At 37.3% G+C, this 18057-nt stretch overlaps 2 protein-coding genes across 3 annotated transcripts; both read right to left on the bottom strand.

Moving 5' to 3' along the window:
* Positions 1-8819: 8819 nt before the first annotated feature.
* LOC105255986 (GTP-binding protein Di-Ras2) lies at positions 8820-16193 on the bottom strand. 2 transcript variants are annotated; one of them, XM_011265583.3, is made up of 4 exons: positions 15388-16193; positions 12646-12973; positions 10877-11095; positions 8820-9780 (listed from the first exon to the last, which is right to left on the bottom strand). In XM_011265583.3, the coding sequence occupies exons 2-4, from the start codon at positions 12781-12783 to the stop codon at positions 9547-9549; spliced, it is 591 nt and encodes a 196-aa protein (XP_011263885.1). In that variant the 5' UTR covers positions 12784-12973; positions 15388-16193; the 3' UTR covers positions 8820-9546. The 2 variants fall into 2 exon arrangements, with proteins under 2 accessions (XP_011263885.1, XP_025268714.1); XM_025412929.1 differs by lacking the exon at positions 15388-16193 and having other exon boundaries at positions 12646-13095.
* A 285-nt stretch (positions 16194-16478) lies between these two features.
* LOC105255985 (ARL14 effector protein-like) lies at positions 16479-17359 on the bottom strand. The gene is made up of 3 exons (XM_011265582.3): positions 17160-17359; positions 16826-17085; positions 16479-16736 (listed from the first exon to the last, which is right to left on the bottom strand). The coding sequence occupies exons 1-3, from the start codon at positions 17220-17222 to the stop codon at positions 16643-16645; spliced, it is 417 nt and encodes a 138-aa protein (XP_011263884.1). The 5' UTR covers positions 17223-17359; the 3' UTR covers positions 16479-16642.
* Between the last annotated feature and the right edge of the window lie 698 nt (positions 17360-18057).

The following is an 18057-nucleotide window of genomic DNA, read 5'->3' as shown; positions in this document are numbered from 1 at the left end:
CTTCTATGCAATTAACTATCAATGCTTGATAATTTTAAGATAAAAGAACCCTTGCGGTTATATAGTTGAATATTCAACTTTCTATCTTGAAAAAGGCTAACAAGACGCACGAAGAAATTAAACGAACAATGCGAAGAAGGTGAGGATTGTGACACATGGCGTTTTCGCGCGCCAGTTCTTGGCGATTGTTAATTCGAAACTGCGCGAAAAGAGTTCGGAGCGATCTAGTAGTCGACTTGAGGGATTTCGTTTCTTCCGGCTTGTCGGCGATTCGGTTCGATTGGCCGCGGATGTACACGATGTTTAGGCTCTTCCATAGCATCCCCAGGAACGGAGGAGAAGACAAACACCGGCTGGACCACCCTTCCTCGGCGATTGGTTCCGTCGTGTTTACCCTTGTCGCCACTCCTACCGCGAGACAAGAGATCTCGCATAGGGTATCGTAATCGCGGATAAATTCGCTAGTATATGTACGTTCGTATGTGTGTGATTTTACCTTATTTTCCAGTGTTACATCCCGCCAAGGATGGGAAGAAACGCGAATTAAACGGAAGATTAATATATAAAAAAACTAAGCAAATGCAATTTTAGAGAATAATTAAATGTTATAATCGAATGTAACATATTTCATTTTTTAATATTAAATTTATATATTAAATTTCTTAATATATAAATTATATATTAAATTTCTTAATATATAAATTCATATTAAATTTAGCGCACCATACATTTGCTCTTACTCTTAAGAAGGTCTTCATCAAGAATGAGATCAAGCCAGAGAAATTAAATTTTAGAATAATTGGAAATTCTCTAAAACTGACTTCGCTTTATATCGCATAATATATTATACATTTTAATTCATCTATCTTTCTAAAATCAAGTGACAAGGATTCGAGGACGAGAAATGGAAGCTGAGCAGGATAATCCGACAGAAACAAGTGCATTGCCAAGAATCAAGATCGTTTAATTCTCACGAGTACAGGTTCGTAGCTGGTAAACGATTCGTCGGTTGATAATGAATGAGCAAATTCGTCGCAATAACAAATCTATTTATTCCAGCGTGTATTGGTCGCTTATTTAAATAGATAATTAGACATCCTTTTGCGCCATTCTCTACGTGCACTCTCGCAATAATTGTGTGGAACGTGTGTATTTAGCGTGTACAGAGAGTGGCAACGCGATTTCCCGCTTCGCTTTGTCATTCTCGCGTGTCCTGAATGCGTGAGAGAATTTTTCACGTCGTTGAACGCTCGACTGTTCTTCTTCCAACTCGGCAGTTAAAAAGCCTTTCAAACTTTAAAATTCTGAGCTGAATGACGTCGCAAAATCGATGCGAAGAAATTAAGAGCCTTTACGGAGGCGGCCCTAAAAGTGGAGCAAGAATTCGGAGTAAATCTAACATTTCGAATCTTAATTAAAACTGTCTAGAATATATGGATCTCTGATATTTTATTTAAAAGAAAGGGGTGAAACTGGCGGAGATCTTTTCCACAATTATATAAGAATAAAATAACGTATTATATATATGAAATTAATGATATTGCAATTTTCTGCCTGTCTCATTCAGCCCAACATTATTCAGTTTGAAAGGCTTCGTCGAGTAATCCCTATTTAATCATTTAAATCCGTTCCACATGCGCGACTTTTCTCTCTATTCGTGTTTCCTTTATCTCGTGTCTATTATTACTCTTAATTCGCACATTTCGGTTGTAAGCGTTGTATGTCGTTTCATCGCGCAATTAATGAGAGAAGATTAGGAGGGAAGTTGCTTTAATAACAAATCATTACTTATGGCAAGCTTAAGCCTAAGCAAACGCGTGTCAAGGGGCAAATTCGTACTTACAATTTTTAAATTCTAAATTGTTGCACGATTTATATTTTCTCTCTTAAAGTGAGTCGATGATTAGACTATGATGATTTTATAGACGAGAGAGGAAAAAATTTTAATTAAAAAAAATATAAATCTCTTAATTCAACATTTTTTTACATACATTATAAGTAGGCATGATTATTTAAACGAACAAATTTTGTCTATACAAAATCGGCACGTACGAATTTCCCCCGACGAATGTAACGTAAATTATCAGCAGGAACGATCGCTCGCAATCGCGGCGATACTTTTGTACAGGAGAGCTCGTTGCATTTAAAAGCACATGTTGAGAACTCACTCGCCTCTCTTGCCTCGGGCTCACACAATCGAGGATATCCTCCTTTCCTTCTTTCTTTTTTTTTTTTATCGTTTGCTGATATGATTTATTGATATGGTCCGTCATAAGTTACACTAACGTTGTCGTCGTTATTTGTGCGAAATAAATTTAGGAAGGGTGCGTGCGTATCCGCAATGCACACTTGTCAAACTACGCTCCGGGCCGGATTTTTTACGTGGAAGTTCGTATTTAATTATCTACACTGATAATGAAGACTTTTTGCAATAACGTATTTGGAATACGCTAAACGCTGGTGTCGTGTTAATTCTTGTATACATTAAAAAATTCATGCAAATAACACGTTTTAGTTTTTCCCAGAATAAACACAGGTATGTCAATTAAAACGAACGCGTTGAATACTTGAAATGAAAATGAAAAAAACTTTTGCTTTCGCTTCCTTTTTTTAGCGAGACAATTCGCTCCACTTTTATTGATATACGAATGAGTGATAATTAGAATAAGAATAAAGATTAATAATCAATGCATATATAATTGACAATAATTATTATTTACAATGATAACTTTTATCTCATAACGCTTATAATATTAATAATGATAACGCGTAACGACGCGCAATATAAAAGTCATTGCGACAATTTTTTTCGGCGTTTACCGTATTCGAGGTACCGCGTACTGCAAAATTCCCCGATAACGCAGCTTTAGATTCGATATCGTTGAGACACGCGCATTGCGTTACGTCAACGAAGCGTATAATATCACTCGAGACCCTTATACTCTTATACTTCAGCTACTGTTGCAATCACACGATGCGTTGTGTATTTCGTTTTGTCATCTGATGCACGTGTGTGTATGCGTGTATCTGTGTGTCTTCGATCTTACACCCTCGTCTCGTCGCTCTCGCGCAATAAGAGAAATCCTAATCTCGATGTACGATTACATATGGCACGGTGCTTCGATCTTGGATCGCTTTTCGCGCGAAAAAGAGAGAAGCTTGACTTTTTTTTTTTTCTTTTAATTACAGTTTTATGCGGGAAAGTGCAGGGAGGCACCCCTTTTGCAGAAATAGAGAGAAGAAAGTTTCTATAACAAGTTGTTAATTAAATAATTATTAGGAGAGGATCACCATCAATGATTTTAATTTTAATTGTAAGTATTTACAAATTAATAGTCGACAGAGTTTCGCTCGTCGATCCGGCGATTCGAGTAAGAAACCCATGGCGAAAGTAATCTAAATAACAAATGTACAAGTATATACGTGTCTTTTCCCTCGTTACACCAATTGGCCCCAAAAATTAAGAGGATAGCGTGTTCGCGTTTTTAACTTTATATTCACTCGCTCCTCGTAAATTTGCTCCTTTTTGCTTTTCTCTCTTGCTTCCTTTCCTTGCTATTTTGTCATTTTTGAAGCTCGATTTCGTAATATTTCTCTCTCTCTCTCTCTCTCTCGCTCTCGACGAGATTCTATATTGGATATTTGAATCTATTATATCTATATACAGAGAGTATCCCAGGCGATTTCCGCCGCGAATGCTTCGGCGAGAGTTTGTCGGTCGATTTGTCTTTAAAGCAAAAGCTCGATCGCTGGCTGCATTTTCCCCGGTAACATTCTATTATCGAGAGTTAACTGCTCGAACATTTATTCAATGAAATATTTTACCTTTCTTGACCTCTTCCTTTAATCGAGTATAAACGCTCGATTTTTCCAACGCCCGTTGCTCCCTCGCTCTCGCTGATTTCCTAAATTTTACATTTGGTGTTTCGACATTTTCGTTAAAGAGAAACCGATCCCACATTAGTGAAAAGTCGAGAAGTCGGGGAAAAGATACTCTTGTACATACATATGTAATCTACCTACTTAGTCGCAAAAATCTACATCGGCCCATTTTTGTTCTCTCTACTTTTACCATGAGAAAATTGCAAGAAAGTGTTGGAATCGATAAAAAGCCGTCGCGTTTTCTTAATCATCTATGTATGTATGTCTCAAAACGACGATTAGCCTACTTTATATTCCACCTTCAGCTAACAGATAAACATTTTCAACAGCTAAGCGATAGCCATTAGAAAACGACACTTTTTCGCACTTTTCCTATATAAAGACGATGGTACGCACGTAGACCTTTGTGACGAAGTCTGCGCAATATATATTTTAATTAAAGTGTCAATGTGTGTGTGTGTGTGTGTGTGTGTGTGTGTGTGCGCGCGCACGTGTGCTTGTGTTTAATATATATTTTATTCTACTTAATTGGATGTGATTACTCTCCTATTCATTACAGAATAATGCTACGTGTGGCGCGTAATCGATCGACCAATCTGATAACAAGTGATTTAAAAAGTAGCGGCGAATGTATGCCTTGTTTGACTTGTTGGAATCGAGAGATATGCCCGCAAAAATTCACCTCCTCCGACTATTATTCCTCTACTAATAATAATAGGTACGTACATATGTGTATGTATGTGTGTGTTTACATTTTATATATACGTATATATATCGGGATATATCTGAATATAGAAAATCTTATATACAATTTACACTTAGGAGTTCTCTCTCTCTCAGGCGGATTATTAACGATCATTATTAAACACGTTACACGCTACTTTTTTTTTTTTTTATACGGCATATATTATCGTTTAATAAACAGTGTCTTTGTAAAAAATGGCGCCGAGATTGACGCGAGGGATGGCCGTTCCTTTCTGTCGTCGGGGAAAATCCGGGAAGGGATAAACTCTGACCCTCTCTTTCGCGAAATTATACCATCTTGGGGCTATAATGTGGCCTCGCGCGAATACGGCAAGTGCTAACGCGTCGAGTCGCTATAATAAAGGGTAACGATGAAATTCGAGATCGGAGAAATTGACGCTTGCTCGAATGCGCCGGAAATCGTGAGGGGGTTTAAACCGGAGACCGGGGTGTTTACCGTATTCGATTAATTTACGCGCGGAAACTTACTGGAATATATCGTACGACGATAACGGCGATAATTAGCTAGATGAAGCGAAGTCAAGCACGCCTAATAATCGTAGTAGCGATATATAATATACACAACTATACGTATAAGTGGTATACAACGTATACGATCTCGTTTCAGCGCGTTTCGTAATAATATCAACGAGATACGAGAGATATATACTTTGTCGTTTCGTTAATTACACGATCGACAGAAGGGAAGGGATTCGTTCCCTTAAAGCTGAGTTGTCGTTCCGCCGGAAATACAAGGATTCTCTGGAATGAGAGCCAAGAAGCTGGGAATAGAGGTCGGGATGAAAATTAGGTGAATCAAACCGAATCGCGACAGGAATCCACTTCCGCGAGATCGAATACCTTCGAGTTATCTAAAGCCAATCCATGATTCTTCGCGGAAAGGAATTTGTAATATCGCGGAATAAATTCCCTTCTCTCGATTCGTTCTCTTCATCGCGGATGGGAGATGATTTTACATGTAATTCGTTGGATAATCCGAGTCCTTGTTTTAGATATGTAAAAGAAAAAACGAGGCATCGAATAGCGTGTCCGCGACTAGGAATGATAATATTTTTTTTAATTTCGAAGTATCATAAATTTTCACTAAAATGGACAGGATTTATTATCCTTTAAAAATAACTCGCAAAAAGGTGCCTGTTTTAAAATAAAATTTGTTCAATCTCGATTTGAATTTCCATCATTCGCTATGATCGCAAGTCGAATTTTTATTGCATCAGATATATATATATATATATATATATATATATATATATATATAAATTATGCTGGTTATATTATCTTGACTTTTATTTCTAACGATACTCATCAATACTCGTGACGATATCCATCGTAATACCTTCAATAGCCATTTCTAGCCTCGGCTCGCCTCGATGCATCGATGATCTGTAATTGATGGCATTGATGTTGCCAACAGCTGACGCTCCGACCTGGTTGGGAATGTATTGTCGATTTGTTCAAAGGAAGCTTTCCAATTTCGAGATCAGATTGCCTAGCTACATTTCGCAAACGTCATTACCTATCCGTCGATCTCGCGACAACCTTTTCGACCGTATACATTTATATACATGTAGCATGATTAAACAATAGATTAAATAAATAGAGCAACGGATAAGGAATTGAAGATTTTATTTCAGAACATTATATATATATATAAAGAGAGAAAGAGTATATATATATATATAAGAAGTAAATTATGAAATAAATAAAACAATACTGTCATATAATATAAAACGAAAGGAGAAAATGAAAAAGATTTATAATATACTTATTATTAGAAAGAGATAAAAAAAAATGATAAGAAAAGAGATGGAGTAGTGGATAGATTTTAAAATCTGCAAATTAAAATCCTTTTTCGAGTCTGAAAATGAAATTTCCATTCGATCGCAAGGATATTATTCCGAGGACGCGAATATATATGAACGTATCGGTTCGAATTTAGATTCATTGTATGCACATCACTCGACGTACCCTCGAGACACCACTCGAGTATCGACGACTATAAATACGGCCCTTCAAACGTGAAACTAGTAATCGAGACGCGTTCAAGTGCAGGCGGCGGATCATCATGGTCATTATCAACATCATCGTTAGCTTCGGGGCGACGTGTATTAAACATCGATCGCCACGACATCGACGACGTCGCGACAGGGTTGAGGAACATTGAGTCGAGGAGGAAGAAGCGCTCTCCGGTCTATCTTGATATATCCGTAAAATGGGGTTGATAAGGGTAATCGCGACGAAGGAAATTATAGACACGTTTAATTTGAGCTGCGGAGAAGGCGGAGAGCGGGGGCGGGAAAATGAGGATTCGTGGAAATTGTACGGTTACTCGCTAATTATCTACGTTTGTTAGAAATCTTCCGTGGGAATGTCTAGAAATGTCACGATCGGATGCGATCTATCCATGAAAAAGAAAAAGAAAATACATTAAAAACGTTGCGTCGATATGGAAAACGTGTAACTCGCATAATCGCATGTACAGCTACAATCTCGTAATCTCTTTTGCATCCGTCAACAGATCTGTGCTTACGCGTGTCGTGTATGTGAATCTGCACGCATAATGATATACGTTAACACAACTTGCATCTGCGTGTGTGTATATATCGTATATGTTATTGTGTGCGACGTGTATGTGTACGTGTGTGTGTGTATGTCTGTTTGTTGTTTTTATAACTCTATATATAATTAGCATAGTTATTACAAAATTCTCTTACAACTATTCAACAAAAACCAATCTCGTAACAACTCTTATCTACTTGTTGTTCGTCATCATTTGCATACACATTTCTTTCTCTCTCTCCCTTTCTCTCATTCAATCTCACACATACTCTCTCTCTCTCTCTTGTCATCTTCGCGAAAAAAAAACTCTGACGCGCGCGCATTACACCAAACCCTCTAATCGTCATGCGGTAGTCTCAGATTGCGGAGCATTGCGGAATTTTCATGGAAGGGCACCATCGCGTCTACAATTATCGATTTAGCACATCATTAAATTGAGAGAATCTATGGACAAGGGTCACCATGTATAGAACTGACTTCTTGAGAATAAATCCTCTTTTATAACATTTTCATTCCGCGCATTCTTCCTATTTTTCAGCATATTTCACTAGGCATCTATATTCGATAATAATTCATTTCTATAACAATCTCACAACAGTATTTTGCTGCAGATTTCAACATCAATATTTTACTGAATTTATGTTTTATTCTTTCTCTCTCTCTCTCTCTTTTGCACCCAGCTCGATATATTTTACCGAATCCATATTTTCAACATTTTTCAGATTCAATATGGTTTACTGAATTGATATGCATACATATATATGTGTATTGTATGATGGATCAAATAAATCAATCTCTTTGAAAAGAGGAAGAGTTATATGGTTGCCCTTTGCCATAGATCGTCTTGAAACAGAGCGACTTATCGGAGGAAATTCGAGTGCTAAAATCGTGCGAAGAAATGGCGCCTGGTATTCGTCAATCTTTCATAACAATTCGTTGCTTATGCAAAAGAAATGGTGTTTGTAAAAATTAAGAAGAGAGCGACAATTTCGCGAGTGATCATTCTGATAAAATCGACTATTAAGCAAGCTCGCGTGCATTTCACACGACGCTAATCATCGGGGTCTTTTCGGCGCTGCGTATAAACAAGAGCTTATTGAAAAAATTACTAATTTACCTGCCGCTATTGAAGAGCTTGGAAGAGTTAATTATAACGAGAAGCGATTATAAGAATCGCGATAAAAACTCGGGCTCTGTCGCTACGATATATCCCGAATTAATTGTCAATATGTAATTTTTTTTGGTTTTTACATTACAAATTACTATTACATGTTATCATTATCACAATCAATCCCACAATATATATATATATATATATATATATATATATATATGTTTATTTTATTTATCTATAAAAAATATCAATTAAATATTTAAATTGAAAAAAATATATAATATCTGTGCAAAAAATTTTTTGAAAAAATATGGAACCGGTAAATTACGTCCTTCGCAATAATACGATGTACAAATCTCTTCTATAAAAATTAATTCTTCCTATAAAATATCAGAATCTTCTTATCATTTATTTAGGATGATATGTCGTGTGGTATAATGATCGGTATTTATGTTGCAGAACATTGCAATAATATTATTATAATTAACACCAGGCTCTTCCCGTGCCAGAACAGAACTCGCGAAACACGCGACTTATTTTCGAAGATAATGAAAAAAAAAAAGTGACGTCGCATTTGTCGATTACGCTCGTTGCAGATCGAGATTACCGCGGGACGATTTCCGTGGTGAAGTCGAGAAAAATAAGAGCGGAAACGCGAATAATTTGTTATCATCGGGTACAAAAAAAATCATACGCGGATCGAATAATCTACCCTGCGTAAAGTATTAAACTTAAACTAAAAGAAGCTTCTCGCACACACCTCCCCTATCGACGAGCAACGCGCACACGTATTCGAGTAACTTGCCTTCGTTCGAATAAAAATACTCGCCCTCCTCTCGCCGGACGAATTAAACCATTAAATTAATCCAGAATCGTTCTTATAGAATTCGAAATTCTAAATCTCTCTCTCGAGAGGATTCTTAGAAAATTATTTCTAGAATTCGAAGTTTCGCGGAGATATTTTCGTTTCTAAGTTTCGCCTTTGTAACTTGAATACGATACGTCATACGGTAAACTTTAACGGGTTCTCGATAGACGGAAGTCGTCGCAGGGAATTTAAATCGCTAATAAGTCGTCCCGTCGTTTATTGAGATTATCAGATCGGATCGGCGAGGGTCTCGAAAAAGTAACGATCCCCAGAACGAATATACAGAGGTACCTCGCCGAGAATCATCGCGTGATGCGGTGCGTCGTTCGCGATACAACGCGGATGAGCGTGACGGATTTTACATAACGGCACACTTCTCCTTGAGTCTTATAGCGTTGTTGCTCTGCACCGGCTGTAACGACACCGAGCGGTTCTTCTCGAGGGTGAGCAAGTCTCGGAACAGGGCATCCACGTTGTGATTCGTCTTGGCCGAGGTCTCCAGGAAGCCGCAGCCCCAATTAGCCGCCTCGGCCGCGCCCTCGCTCATCGACACCTCGCGCACCGACGGGCTCTCGTCGCACTTGTTCCCGACCTGAGTCGCACGACGTCAAAAGGTAAACGAGACACCAAATTTTTTCCGAGGGAAGAAAATTCAAATTGCCGTTTCTCGTGCAAAAATAAATTAATTTACTTCAATATTGAGATTTTCAGAGAAATTTTTCAGTAGAAAAAGAAACTCGGTAAACTTGAAAGTCGGTCGAATTATTATATATTTTCGTAAGGCAAGTATTTTAATTAAAGTACTTCAATATTGATTGCGAATTTTAGATAAATATTTCAATACAAAAATTCGATAAACTTAAAAGTCAATCGGATTATTATATATTTTCGTAATAGGCAAGTATATTAATTAAGGTACTTCAATATTGATTGCGAATTTTAGATAAATTTTTCAGTAAAAAAATTCGATAAACTTAAAAGTCAATCGGATTATTATATATTTTCGTAATAGGCAAGTATATTAATTAAGGTACTTCAATATTGATTGCGAATTTTAGATAAATTTTTCAATAAAAAAAAATTTGGTAAATTTGAAAGTCAATCAGATTATTATATATTTTTGTAATAGGCAAGTAAATTAATTAAAGTACTTCAATATTGATTGCGAATTTTAGATAAATTTTTCAGTAGAAAAAGAAACTAAATAAACTTCAAAGTCGATTATAATATCATTTCATAATAGTCGATATTAATTTACAATACTTCAATTTTGTATTGAGGTTTTTAGATAAATTTTACAATAAAAAAAGAAATTTGATAAATACTTAACGCTTCTTCAACTTTGACTTTATAGAAATTATTCATTGTCGAATTTCAATCGACGAAAGTATTGCTAGATGAAGGAATTATTTTTTTTAATTGATCAAGATAGATAATAAATAACAAAGTCGTAAAAACGCATCGCAATGATTCCAAGTATTACGCAAGCTTCTGCAAGAATTTATTATAGAATCGATGTCGTGAAATAATGTCACATTCAAGAACTATACGATTATTCTTTCAAATATATAGAACAAGTCGGATATATACATCTATATAAAAAGAAAATCAATCGGGAGAATGAATTTATAGTTAGGAGTGAAATTTATAGCCGAAAGAAATGGAAGGGCCGAGTGGCGAGTTCTTACCAACATGATGGGTATCTGCGAGATATCCTGGCCCTTAAGCTCCCTTATCACGGCCCAAATCGGTCGTAGCTCCTCGAGGCTTTGCCGTGAGCATACCGAGTACACCAAGATGAAGGCGTGACCCTTGCTTATAGAAAGCCGCTGCATAGCGGGAAACTGATGGGACCCCGTTGTGTCCGTAATTTGAAGTGTGCATATATTTTTGTCGCAACTTATCACCTGAAATACCGTACACAAACATTGGATCGCGCGACGGTCTCGATTCGATCGATCGATTCGACTCGACTCTCCCATGAATCTCATCGTGATCGCGGATCGAGCCGAGTCGAATCGTAAATGATATTCGAGTCCCGCGCGATTTCATTGATAACACTTCTCGTCGCGTACACAGCGAGAGTCCCACCAGCATCGTTATTGCAACATATACCTCGTGCACACGTGTATCTTTTTTAAAATTTACAATGTACATATTTATATTTATTAATATATAATTAATATATAATATTAATAAATTTATATATATATATATATTAATATTATTAATTAATTAATTAATTAATTAATTAATATATAATAATATATAATAATTTATTAATATGTAATTAATATATAATATTAATAAATTTATATATTGTAAAATTTATATATTATAAATAAATATTATAGATAAAATTTATATATTATATATGTCGAGATAATTAATGATCGCGAAATTATTGTCGCGTTATTTTACGAATAATTGGAGCTTGACATATACGAATTGTATCTATACGTAGATGAGAATAACGTTACGCAAAGATCTCAATTTTCTAAAAACAGAGTATGTAGAGTTTATGCGGTAAATCTTATTATTTACCTCGTATATCACATGTGATAGAGTATGTAATTAATTTACTCTATATGATACGATGTTCTCCCTCTCTTTTATGAAAGGTGAAACAATCATAATATGCAATGTACATGCTTTCTACTTATATTTCCCGATTAGCTTACATTATTATAGTACTAATTCTACTTTACTATAATTGCATATCTTTACTATTACTAAAGCATGCTTTAGATAATAACGATGTTACAACCGCGAATCATTCGTAAATTTAATGTCTTTATCGTCTCTTTATGTCTTATTATTCATCATCTACATATTATTGGCCGGAGATATACGAATGGAAATATTAAATTCGTAAATGACAAAGTTATCGCAATCCCGCGGTGTGCGCGTGCGAGCCACGAGGACATTCGATTAATCGTTAAATTTCGACGCGGAAATTACTATCTACGTAATGTCCGACACTACGTAAAGCCTGTTTTACACCATCCATAATTTACGACGGAATCTCTCTCTCAGATCTATAATTTTATGGCGATACAGATGCCAGCAAAGACGTTTGGTTATTTTTTTCAGAGATTGCAATCTAAATCAAATTAATACATTATGATATCGTAATTAAATATTGAAATCAAATATTAAAATCAATTGACTTGATTAAAATCATTTAATTTCTACGAATATTTAAATCTCTAGTTATAGAATATCAATTTTCTATCTTTATCATTATTAAAAAAAAAAAAGAAAAGAGAGAAGCAGAGAATTCACAAGTTTTTGGTTTATTTAAATTTCTCTCCAACACGTAATCATTATCTCTAATTAATTACGTTAATTAATAGAGGAAAGATTGCCGCCGACTGTAAAAAATATATAAAATGCAGGGACATGCACTCTTTGGATTGGAAGCACGTTGGCGCGTGCATGGCCGATTCACGCTTACCTGTCTATAAGTATCCTCGATGGTCGGTATGTAGGACTCGCGGAAGGATCCTTTCACGAAACGCAACACGAGGGAACTCTTGCCGACACCGCCCGCCCCGAAAACGACCACACGATAGTCGTTGCTCTGCTCCGGCATCCTGACATCTGCCGTCCCGGCAACGTAAACCCCCGACGCTCGGGGTCCCTTGCGCACGAAGAGAGCGAGGTAGACGACGGGGGAAGGGGGGGTGAACGGGTGGGCGCGGGAGGGGAAGGGACGGGGAGCGAGAGGTGTATGTGTACGAGACGATCACTCTTTTCCTCGCAACCCCCGATCACCACTCGACCTGTCGCACGACACGCAAAAGTTGTACCGAGTATCCCACAGAATCACCTCTGATGTCCTTTTAATCGGCCCTTTTCAAGGCGATCTTTCTTTTCTGAAGATATCGCGCGAGGCATCGTTTCTTTTATATTTCTAATAAATTAATCCTTAATTAAACCGTTAATAATTAATCTATAAATGAATTAAATGAATTAATCGTTAATAATTAATCTATAAATGAATTAAAATATAAAATCTCTTAATTTTGAAATAATTAATATCGTTGTCTCTTTCTCTAGTTCTTTCGAAAAGTCGACTTGAAGAATTGATATCTTCGTCGAGAAAGAATCGTCTTGAGATGAAGTCTGTGCCACGAGAAGGACATCCGACGTGGTCTGGGAACACCTCGTATAAATGATGCGCACGCCATAGATCTCCGTTCCGCGCTTCGCCCACGCGGTTAATAATCTGAACCCACGAAAGGTTACATCCGTCCGTCCTTCCGCGCGTATCTCGTGACGTAGACTCCCCGATGACGACACCCACGAAGCCGCATTCTACCGCATGTGTCCCTTCCTCCTACACAACTTTATGCCGCGGGTCTGCTTTCGTTATCTCGTGCACTTTCTCGATATCTCCCTCTTCCCGCGATACCCTCCCAGCTTATATATTTATGTGTTCCGAGAATGTATATGAATAATATACACTCTTGTGCACAAATGTGTAGGAGATCTAATGCATAATGCAATTTTAGAGGAACTAATTCACCCCTTCCTCTTGCAACCGGTGCGACCATGTGCACTGCTTACAAGGGTCGCGTTCATCGTCCGTGAAAAGTCTGTTCGTTTCACTCGCGTCTCCTGTACCTTCCTGCAGTTTTTTTCCACTTCCACACACATATCCGAATATACATTTTTTATATAAATATATTTCTTAGAGGGTAGCTAAGAAGGATAAAGCTAAAGTTGACAGAACCGAATTGGTATTAAAATGAAATAGTCAATATGTTATAGAGTGGGAGAGAGAAAAGATATAAAATATAAAAAATGCAATCTCAGGTAAAACAGATTTGATAAATCTTATTTAAAGGTAATACGATTCGAAGAAAATAGATTTTTTAAAAATTTAAATATAATAATAAAATACATATAAAATATAACAATAATAAAATACATATAATAAAATAAAATAGAATTAAAAATTACATATAATTAAAATACAATTAAAAATCTTATATAATCTTATATAATGCGATGTAAAACAATTGAGAGAGAATTTCAATTAATATCTGATATTTGAAGTTATAAAATATAAAAATTAATTTAAAAAACGTAATTTTTTTGTGGATTTTGTCGGCTTGAATGGGAGACGCGCTATCTCGATCGAGAACGCGAAAATGATTTGCGAATTAAACTGGAATTTTCCGAGCAAACACGGGCGCAATTTCGATAAATCTCATTTTCGATGTATACAAAGATGCTAGATACATCTTACCTATCATCTGTGTTTGCATTGGCAGAAGTAAGGACGGTTCTCTCGTGTGTGACATCGAAACGTGAATTTACCAAAATTACAGGAGCAATCAGGGTAATTGCGCGATGGAGCACTGAAATATTCCTCAATAGTGAAACTAACGACCCTTAGATACAAACGACTACTATACATCCGATAGACATAGATGTATCGTGAAAAAGTAGTTCAGAAATATTTATATTATATATCGCAGGAAATTATCATTGTCATATGTGTGTGTATATGTGTATATGTGCCACATACTCCCCCGATATAATGATCACCCAATCGATCACGTCGAATCTCATCCCTGTAATTTTCGTTATCATTGAAATCACGCGAGTTTGTAATATCGTACAATATTGCGGATACACAACGATTACGTATTTCATTTCCGAGCGATTCCGATGATTCGTTTCGACTACAAAGCACCTTCATTAGGCAATTTCGCGTCGCGAAATAGTCATTTCACGACTGAACTTTCATACAGACGCTGCAAGGATCCGAAGGGAGAACATTGTTCTTTAGAAATTGAAACTCGTCGAGCGTGACATTTCGAGGCGCGTTGACACTGCCAGTTTGACAGTTCAACGGGATCCATCCCTTGCAAGATAACGATTTAAATTCAAGTTTAGTCTGATATCTGACTTTGAGAGAAAGATTCTCGTACATATTTTTATTAAATATGATGCTATTTTTATTCCAACTTTTCCACACTGTCGCAAATCAGAGCGCGGGTATGCTCTGGAACGAAGGAAGGGGAGGTAAAGCGAAACTGCAACGAGAAGAGACCCAGGTGACAACACTAACCCCGATCGTATCGACATAACGCGACGTTCGCGGTAACCGCATCGTCCCGGACGAGGACGGGGCGGAGGGCGAAGGGCGGAAAACCGAAGATATGCATCCCGAAAAATGCGTAACCTGCTGCGGCCGAAGACCCTGGAAGTTTCCCTCCTCGGCTCCGGAACCCCGTTCGATCGCCCGACGACCGCACACGGACGACGGGGAAGCTCGCTCGACGATCGTTTCCTCGCGGCTGTCACTCGCGCGTTCTCGTATGCGTGCGTGCGTACGTGCGTGCGTGCGTACGTTCGTGCGTCCGGTACTCCGGCGGCGGCGAGTACACTCGGACACGAACGGAGGGAGGACGACGCTTCCTTTCGTCCCTCGTTCCGTCTCTCTTTCTCCCTCGTCGATTACACGCCTGTCACGAATCGCGACGAACCGACCGACGCGGCAAACTAGCGCGGAGCGCGCCTCCCCGAACGTCAACCCCCTGACCCGCTGCCCGTCGCGGCGCGCGACTGTCAAATTCACGACGGTCGGTCTTACGTCACTTTTACGTGCGGACTAACAACGAGGTCGATTCCCGCTCGGACTTTCGTCGCGACTAGCGTGACTGTATTTTTTTTTCCTCTTTTCTTTTCACGCTCCTTTTTTCTCCCTTCAAGTTTCTTTCTCTCTCTCTCTCTCTCGGATCGACGCGAATTTTCGACGATCTCGCGGACGAAAACGAAGCGCGCGCCCTCCGCGCGCGCGTGTGTGCGTGTGCGTGCAAACGTGCGCACCGACGTCGAAAGCGTCGCGCGGAAAATCAATAGCGCTTCCGTTTGGATGTGTACGAGAATCTACGCAGTGACGTGTCGCGCGAGCGTCCATCCTGGGCGCGCGTTAAAAAATAGATAACCGATAATTATCATTGCGATGAAATCAATTTTCGATATAGAAAAATAAGTCCTTCGTGTCAATGTTTATAGTGTGGGAATTGTCATTTTCATATATTTACTTTAACCTCGAGAATTTGTTCCAATTACGATTGCTTACACACAAGACAATTCCACTTGTAACACGCCACTCGTCGATTAAATATATAAATAATATAAAATTTAAATAATATAAATGATGTAAATAATATAAAATATAAATAATATAAAATATAAATAATATAAAATATTTTATGTTATGTGTGATGCACATTTTAACTCTATGACTACTTAAGAATCATCTAAATAGTGCTATACATTTCAAACTCTCGCTTATTATAAATTCATTTTTATTTACCATACAACTATACTTTAATAAGAGATAATAATAAAAATTCAGCATCTGTTGAGGATATTTTATATAAAGATACTTGTAGATGTCACAATTGTCATAGATTAATTATTGTATACTCTCATTTTGCTTCGGGCTCTTTCAACAATGGATTCTTTATCACAGTATCAGTTCCTTCGCAATGAATACTGTCATAGGTCCATTTGCGATTATTCCTGATGGTAGACGACCAACTCGGAAATGAATTATTTCGCGACAAAAGTAATCAGGCTTTTATTCGATATGGAAACTCTTATCAAAATACCTGCATTCATGACCGCACTTTGGAGAGGAGCACTTGGGACATGGAAAGTGACATCCGGGGCATTCTAAGCTCAAGCAATCGCAAAGATCATTCGACGTTTTCATGAAGGTACCCTTCTCGTCGTACAAATGCTTCCTGTGGCTGTGATATAATCGACGATACAGCTTACGTTTCTCTCGCTCGCTGCGTTCCGGATCGAAGTTTCGCAGAAATTTTTTGCTCAAATTATCTACAGCCTTTTGCCTCGAGCCTCGAGTTCTCTGGGGACATAGCAGGAACGATTAATTTTCATTCCAAGATTATACCTTAAACAATTTCGTTGGCTGGTGCTTACCCTTTCGCCACGCGCAGGAGCTTGAGTGCTCGAGGCACTCTCGCTGCTCGTAGAACCCTCCATTTAATAAGACTATTAATTCGAAATCACGAATATTTATGTTATACTTTTATACGTCTACTTAAAATGTAAATAAAAGACATAACCACACGTGAAGTTGGACACGCTCGCAGGACGCGATATAAGAGCATAGATATAATATGTATGTAGACGACCGACTCTCTCATATATTTCGATAATACGCTTTGATTGGTTCATCGACTGCTTCGAAGTGAAAATAGAGTCAAAAGGAATACACCTTTTGGAGCAAAAGTACCGTATCTAGATATTCGTGTATTATGTCTGCGACTGCTTTCGCTGTGTCAGCTGTTTTTGACAGTTGACACATTGATGTTTATCACAGACTTATATGTATTAATAGAGAGAATATCAATCAATATTTATTTTTACATGAAAATGATTTATATTTTAAATAAATAATAGTAAATCTGCCGACGCACACAAATGGAATATAACACTCTATATTAAAATAATTTAGTATTTTATCCAACTTATAAAATAACGATGAAATAATATTTAACGAAATACTCACTTTTCAGCGTCGAATTTTTCAAAATGTCAACATTTTCTCGTCGATAACAAACGCATGCCAAGTTGTGCAATAATGGAATCCTTGATAATGTTCTCCTATTGAAAATTAGTTTCATATATGATTATATATATTAAAGTATATTTATATATATGTATAATTATATTAGTTAATTATGTATTATTTATATATATAATTTGACTTACGTTTGTACAAATTCACATCAGCTTAACACGCAATTGAATTTTGAATCTGCTGCCAATCGTGGTTTATATTTGGGACATAAACCATGGTTGGCAATCGCTTCAT

This window comes from Camponotus floridanus, unplaced genomic scaffold, assembly GCF_003227725.1.
Source record: "Camponotus floridanus strain SB8 unplaced genomic scaffold, Cflo_v7.5 scaffold59, whole genome shotgun sequence".
Lineage (NCBI taxonomy): Eukaryota > Metazoa > Arthropoda > Insecta > Hymenoptera > Formicidae > Camponotus > Camponotus floridanus.
The sequence above is the reverse complement of the archived record's forward strand: the minus strand, read 5'-3'. Positions and strand labels throughout refer to the sequence as shown.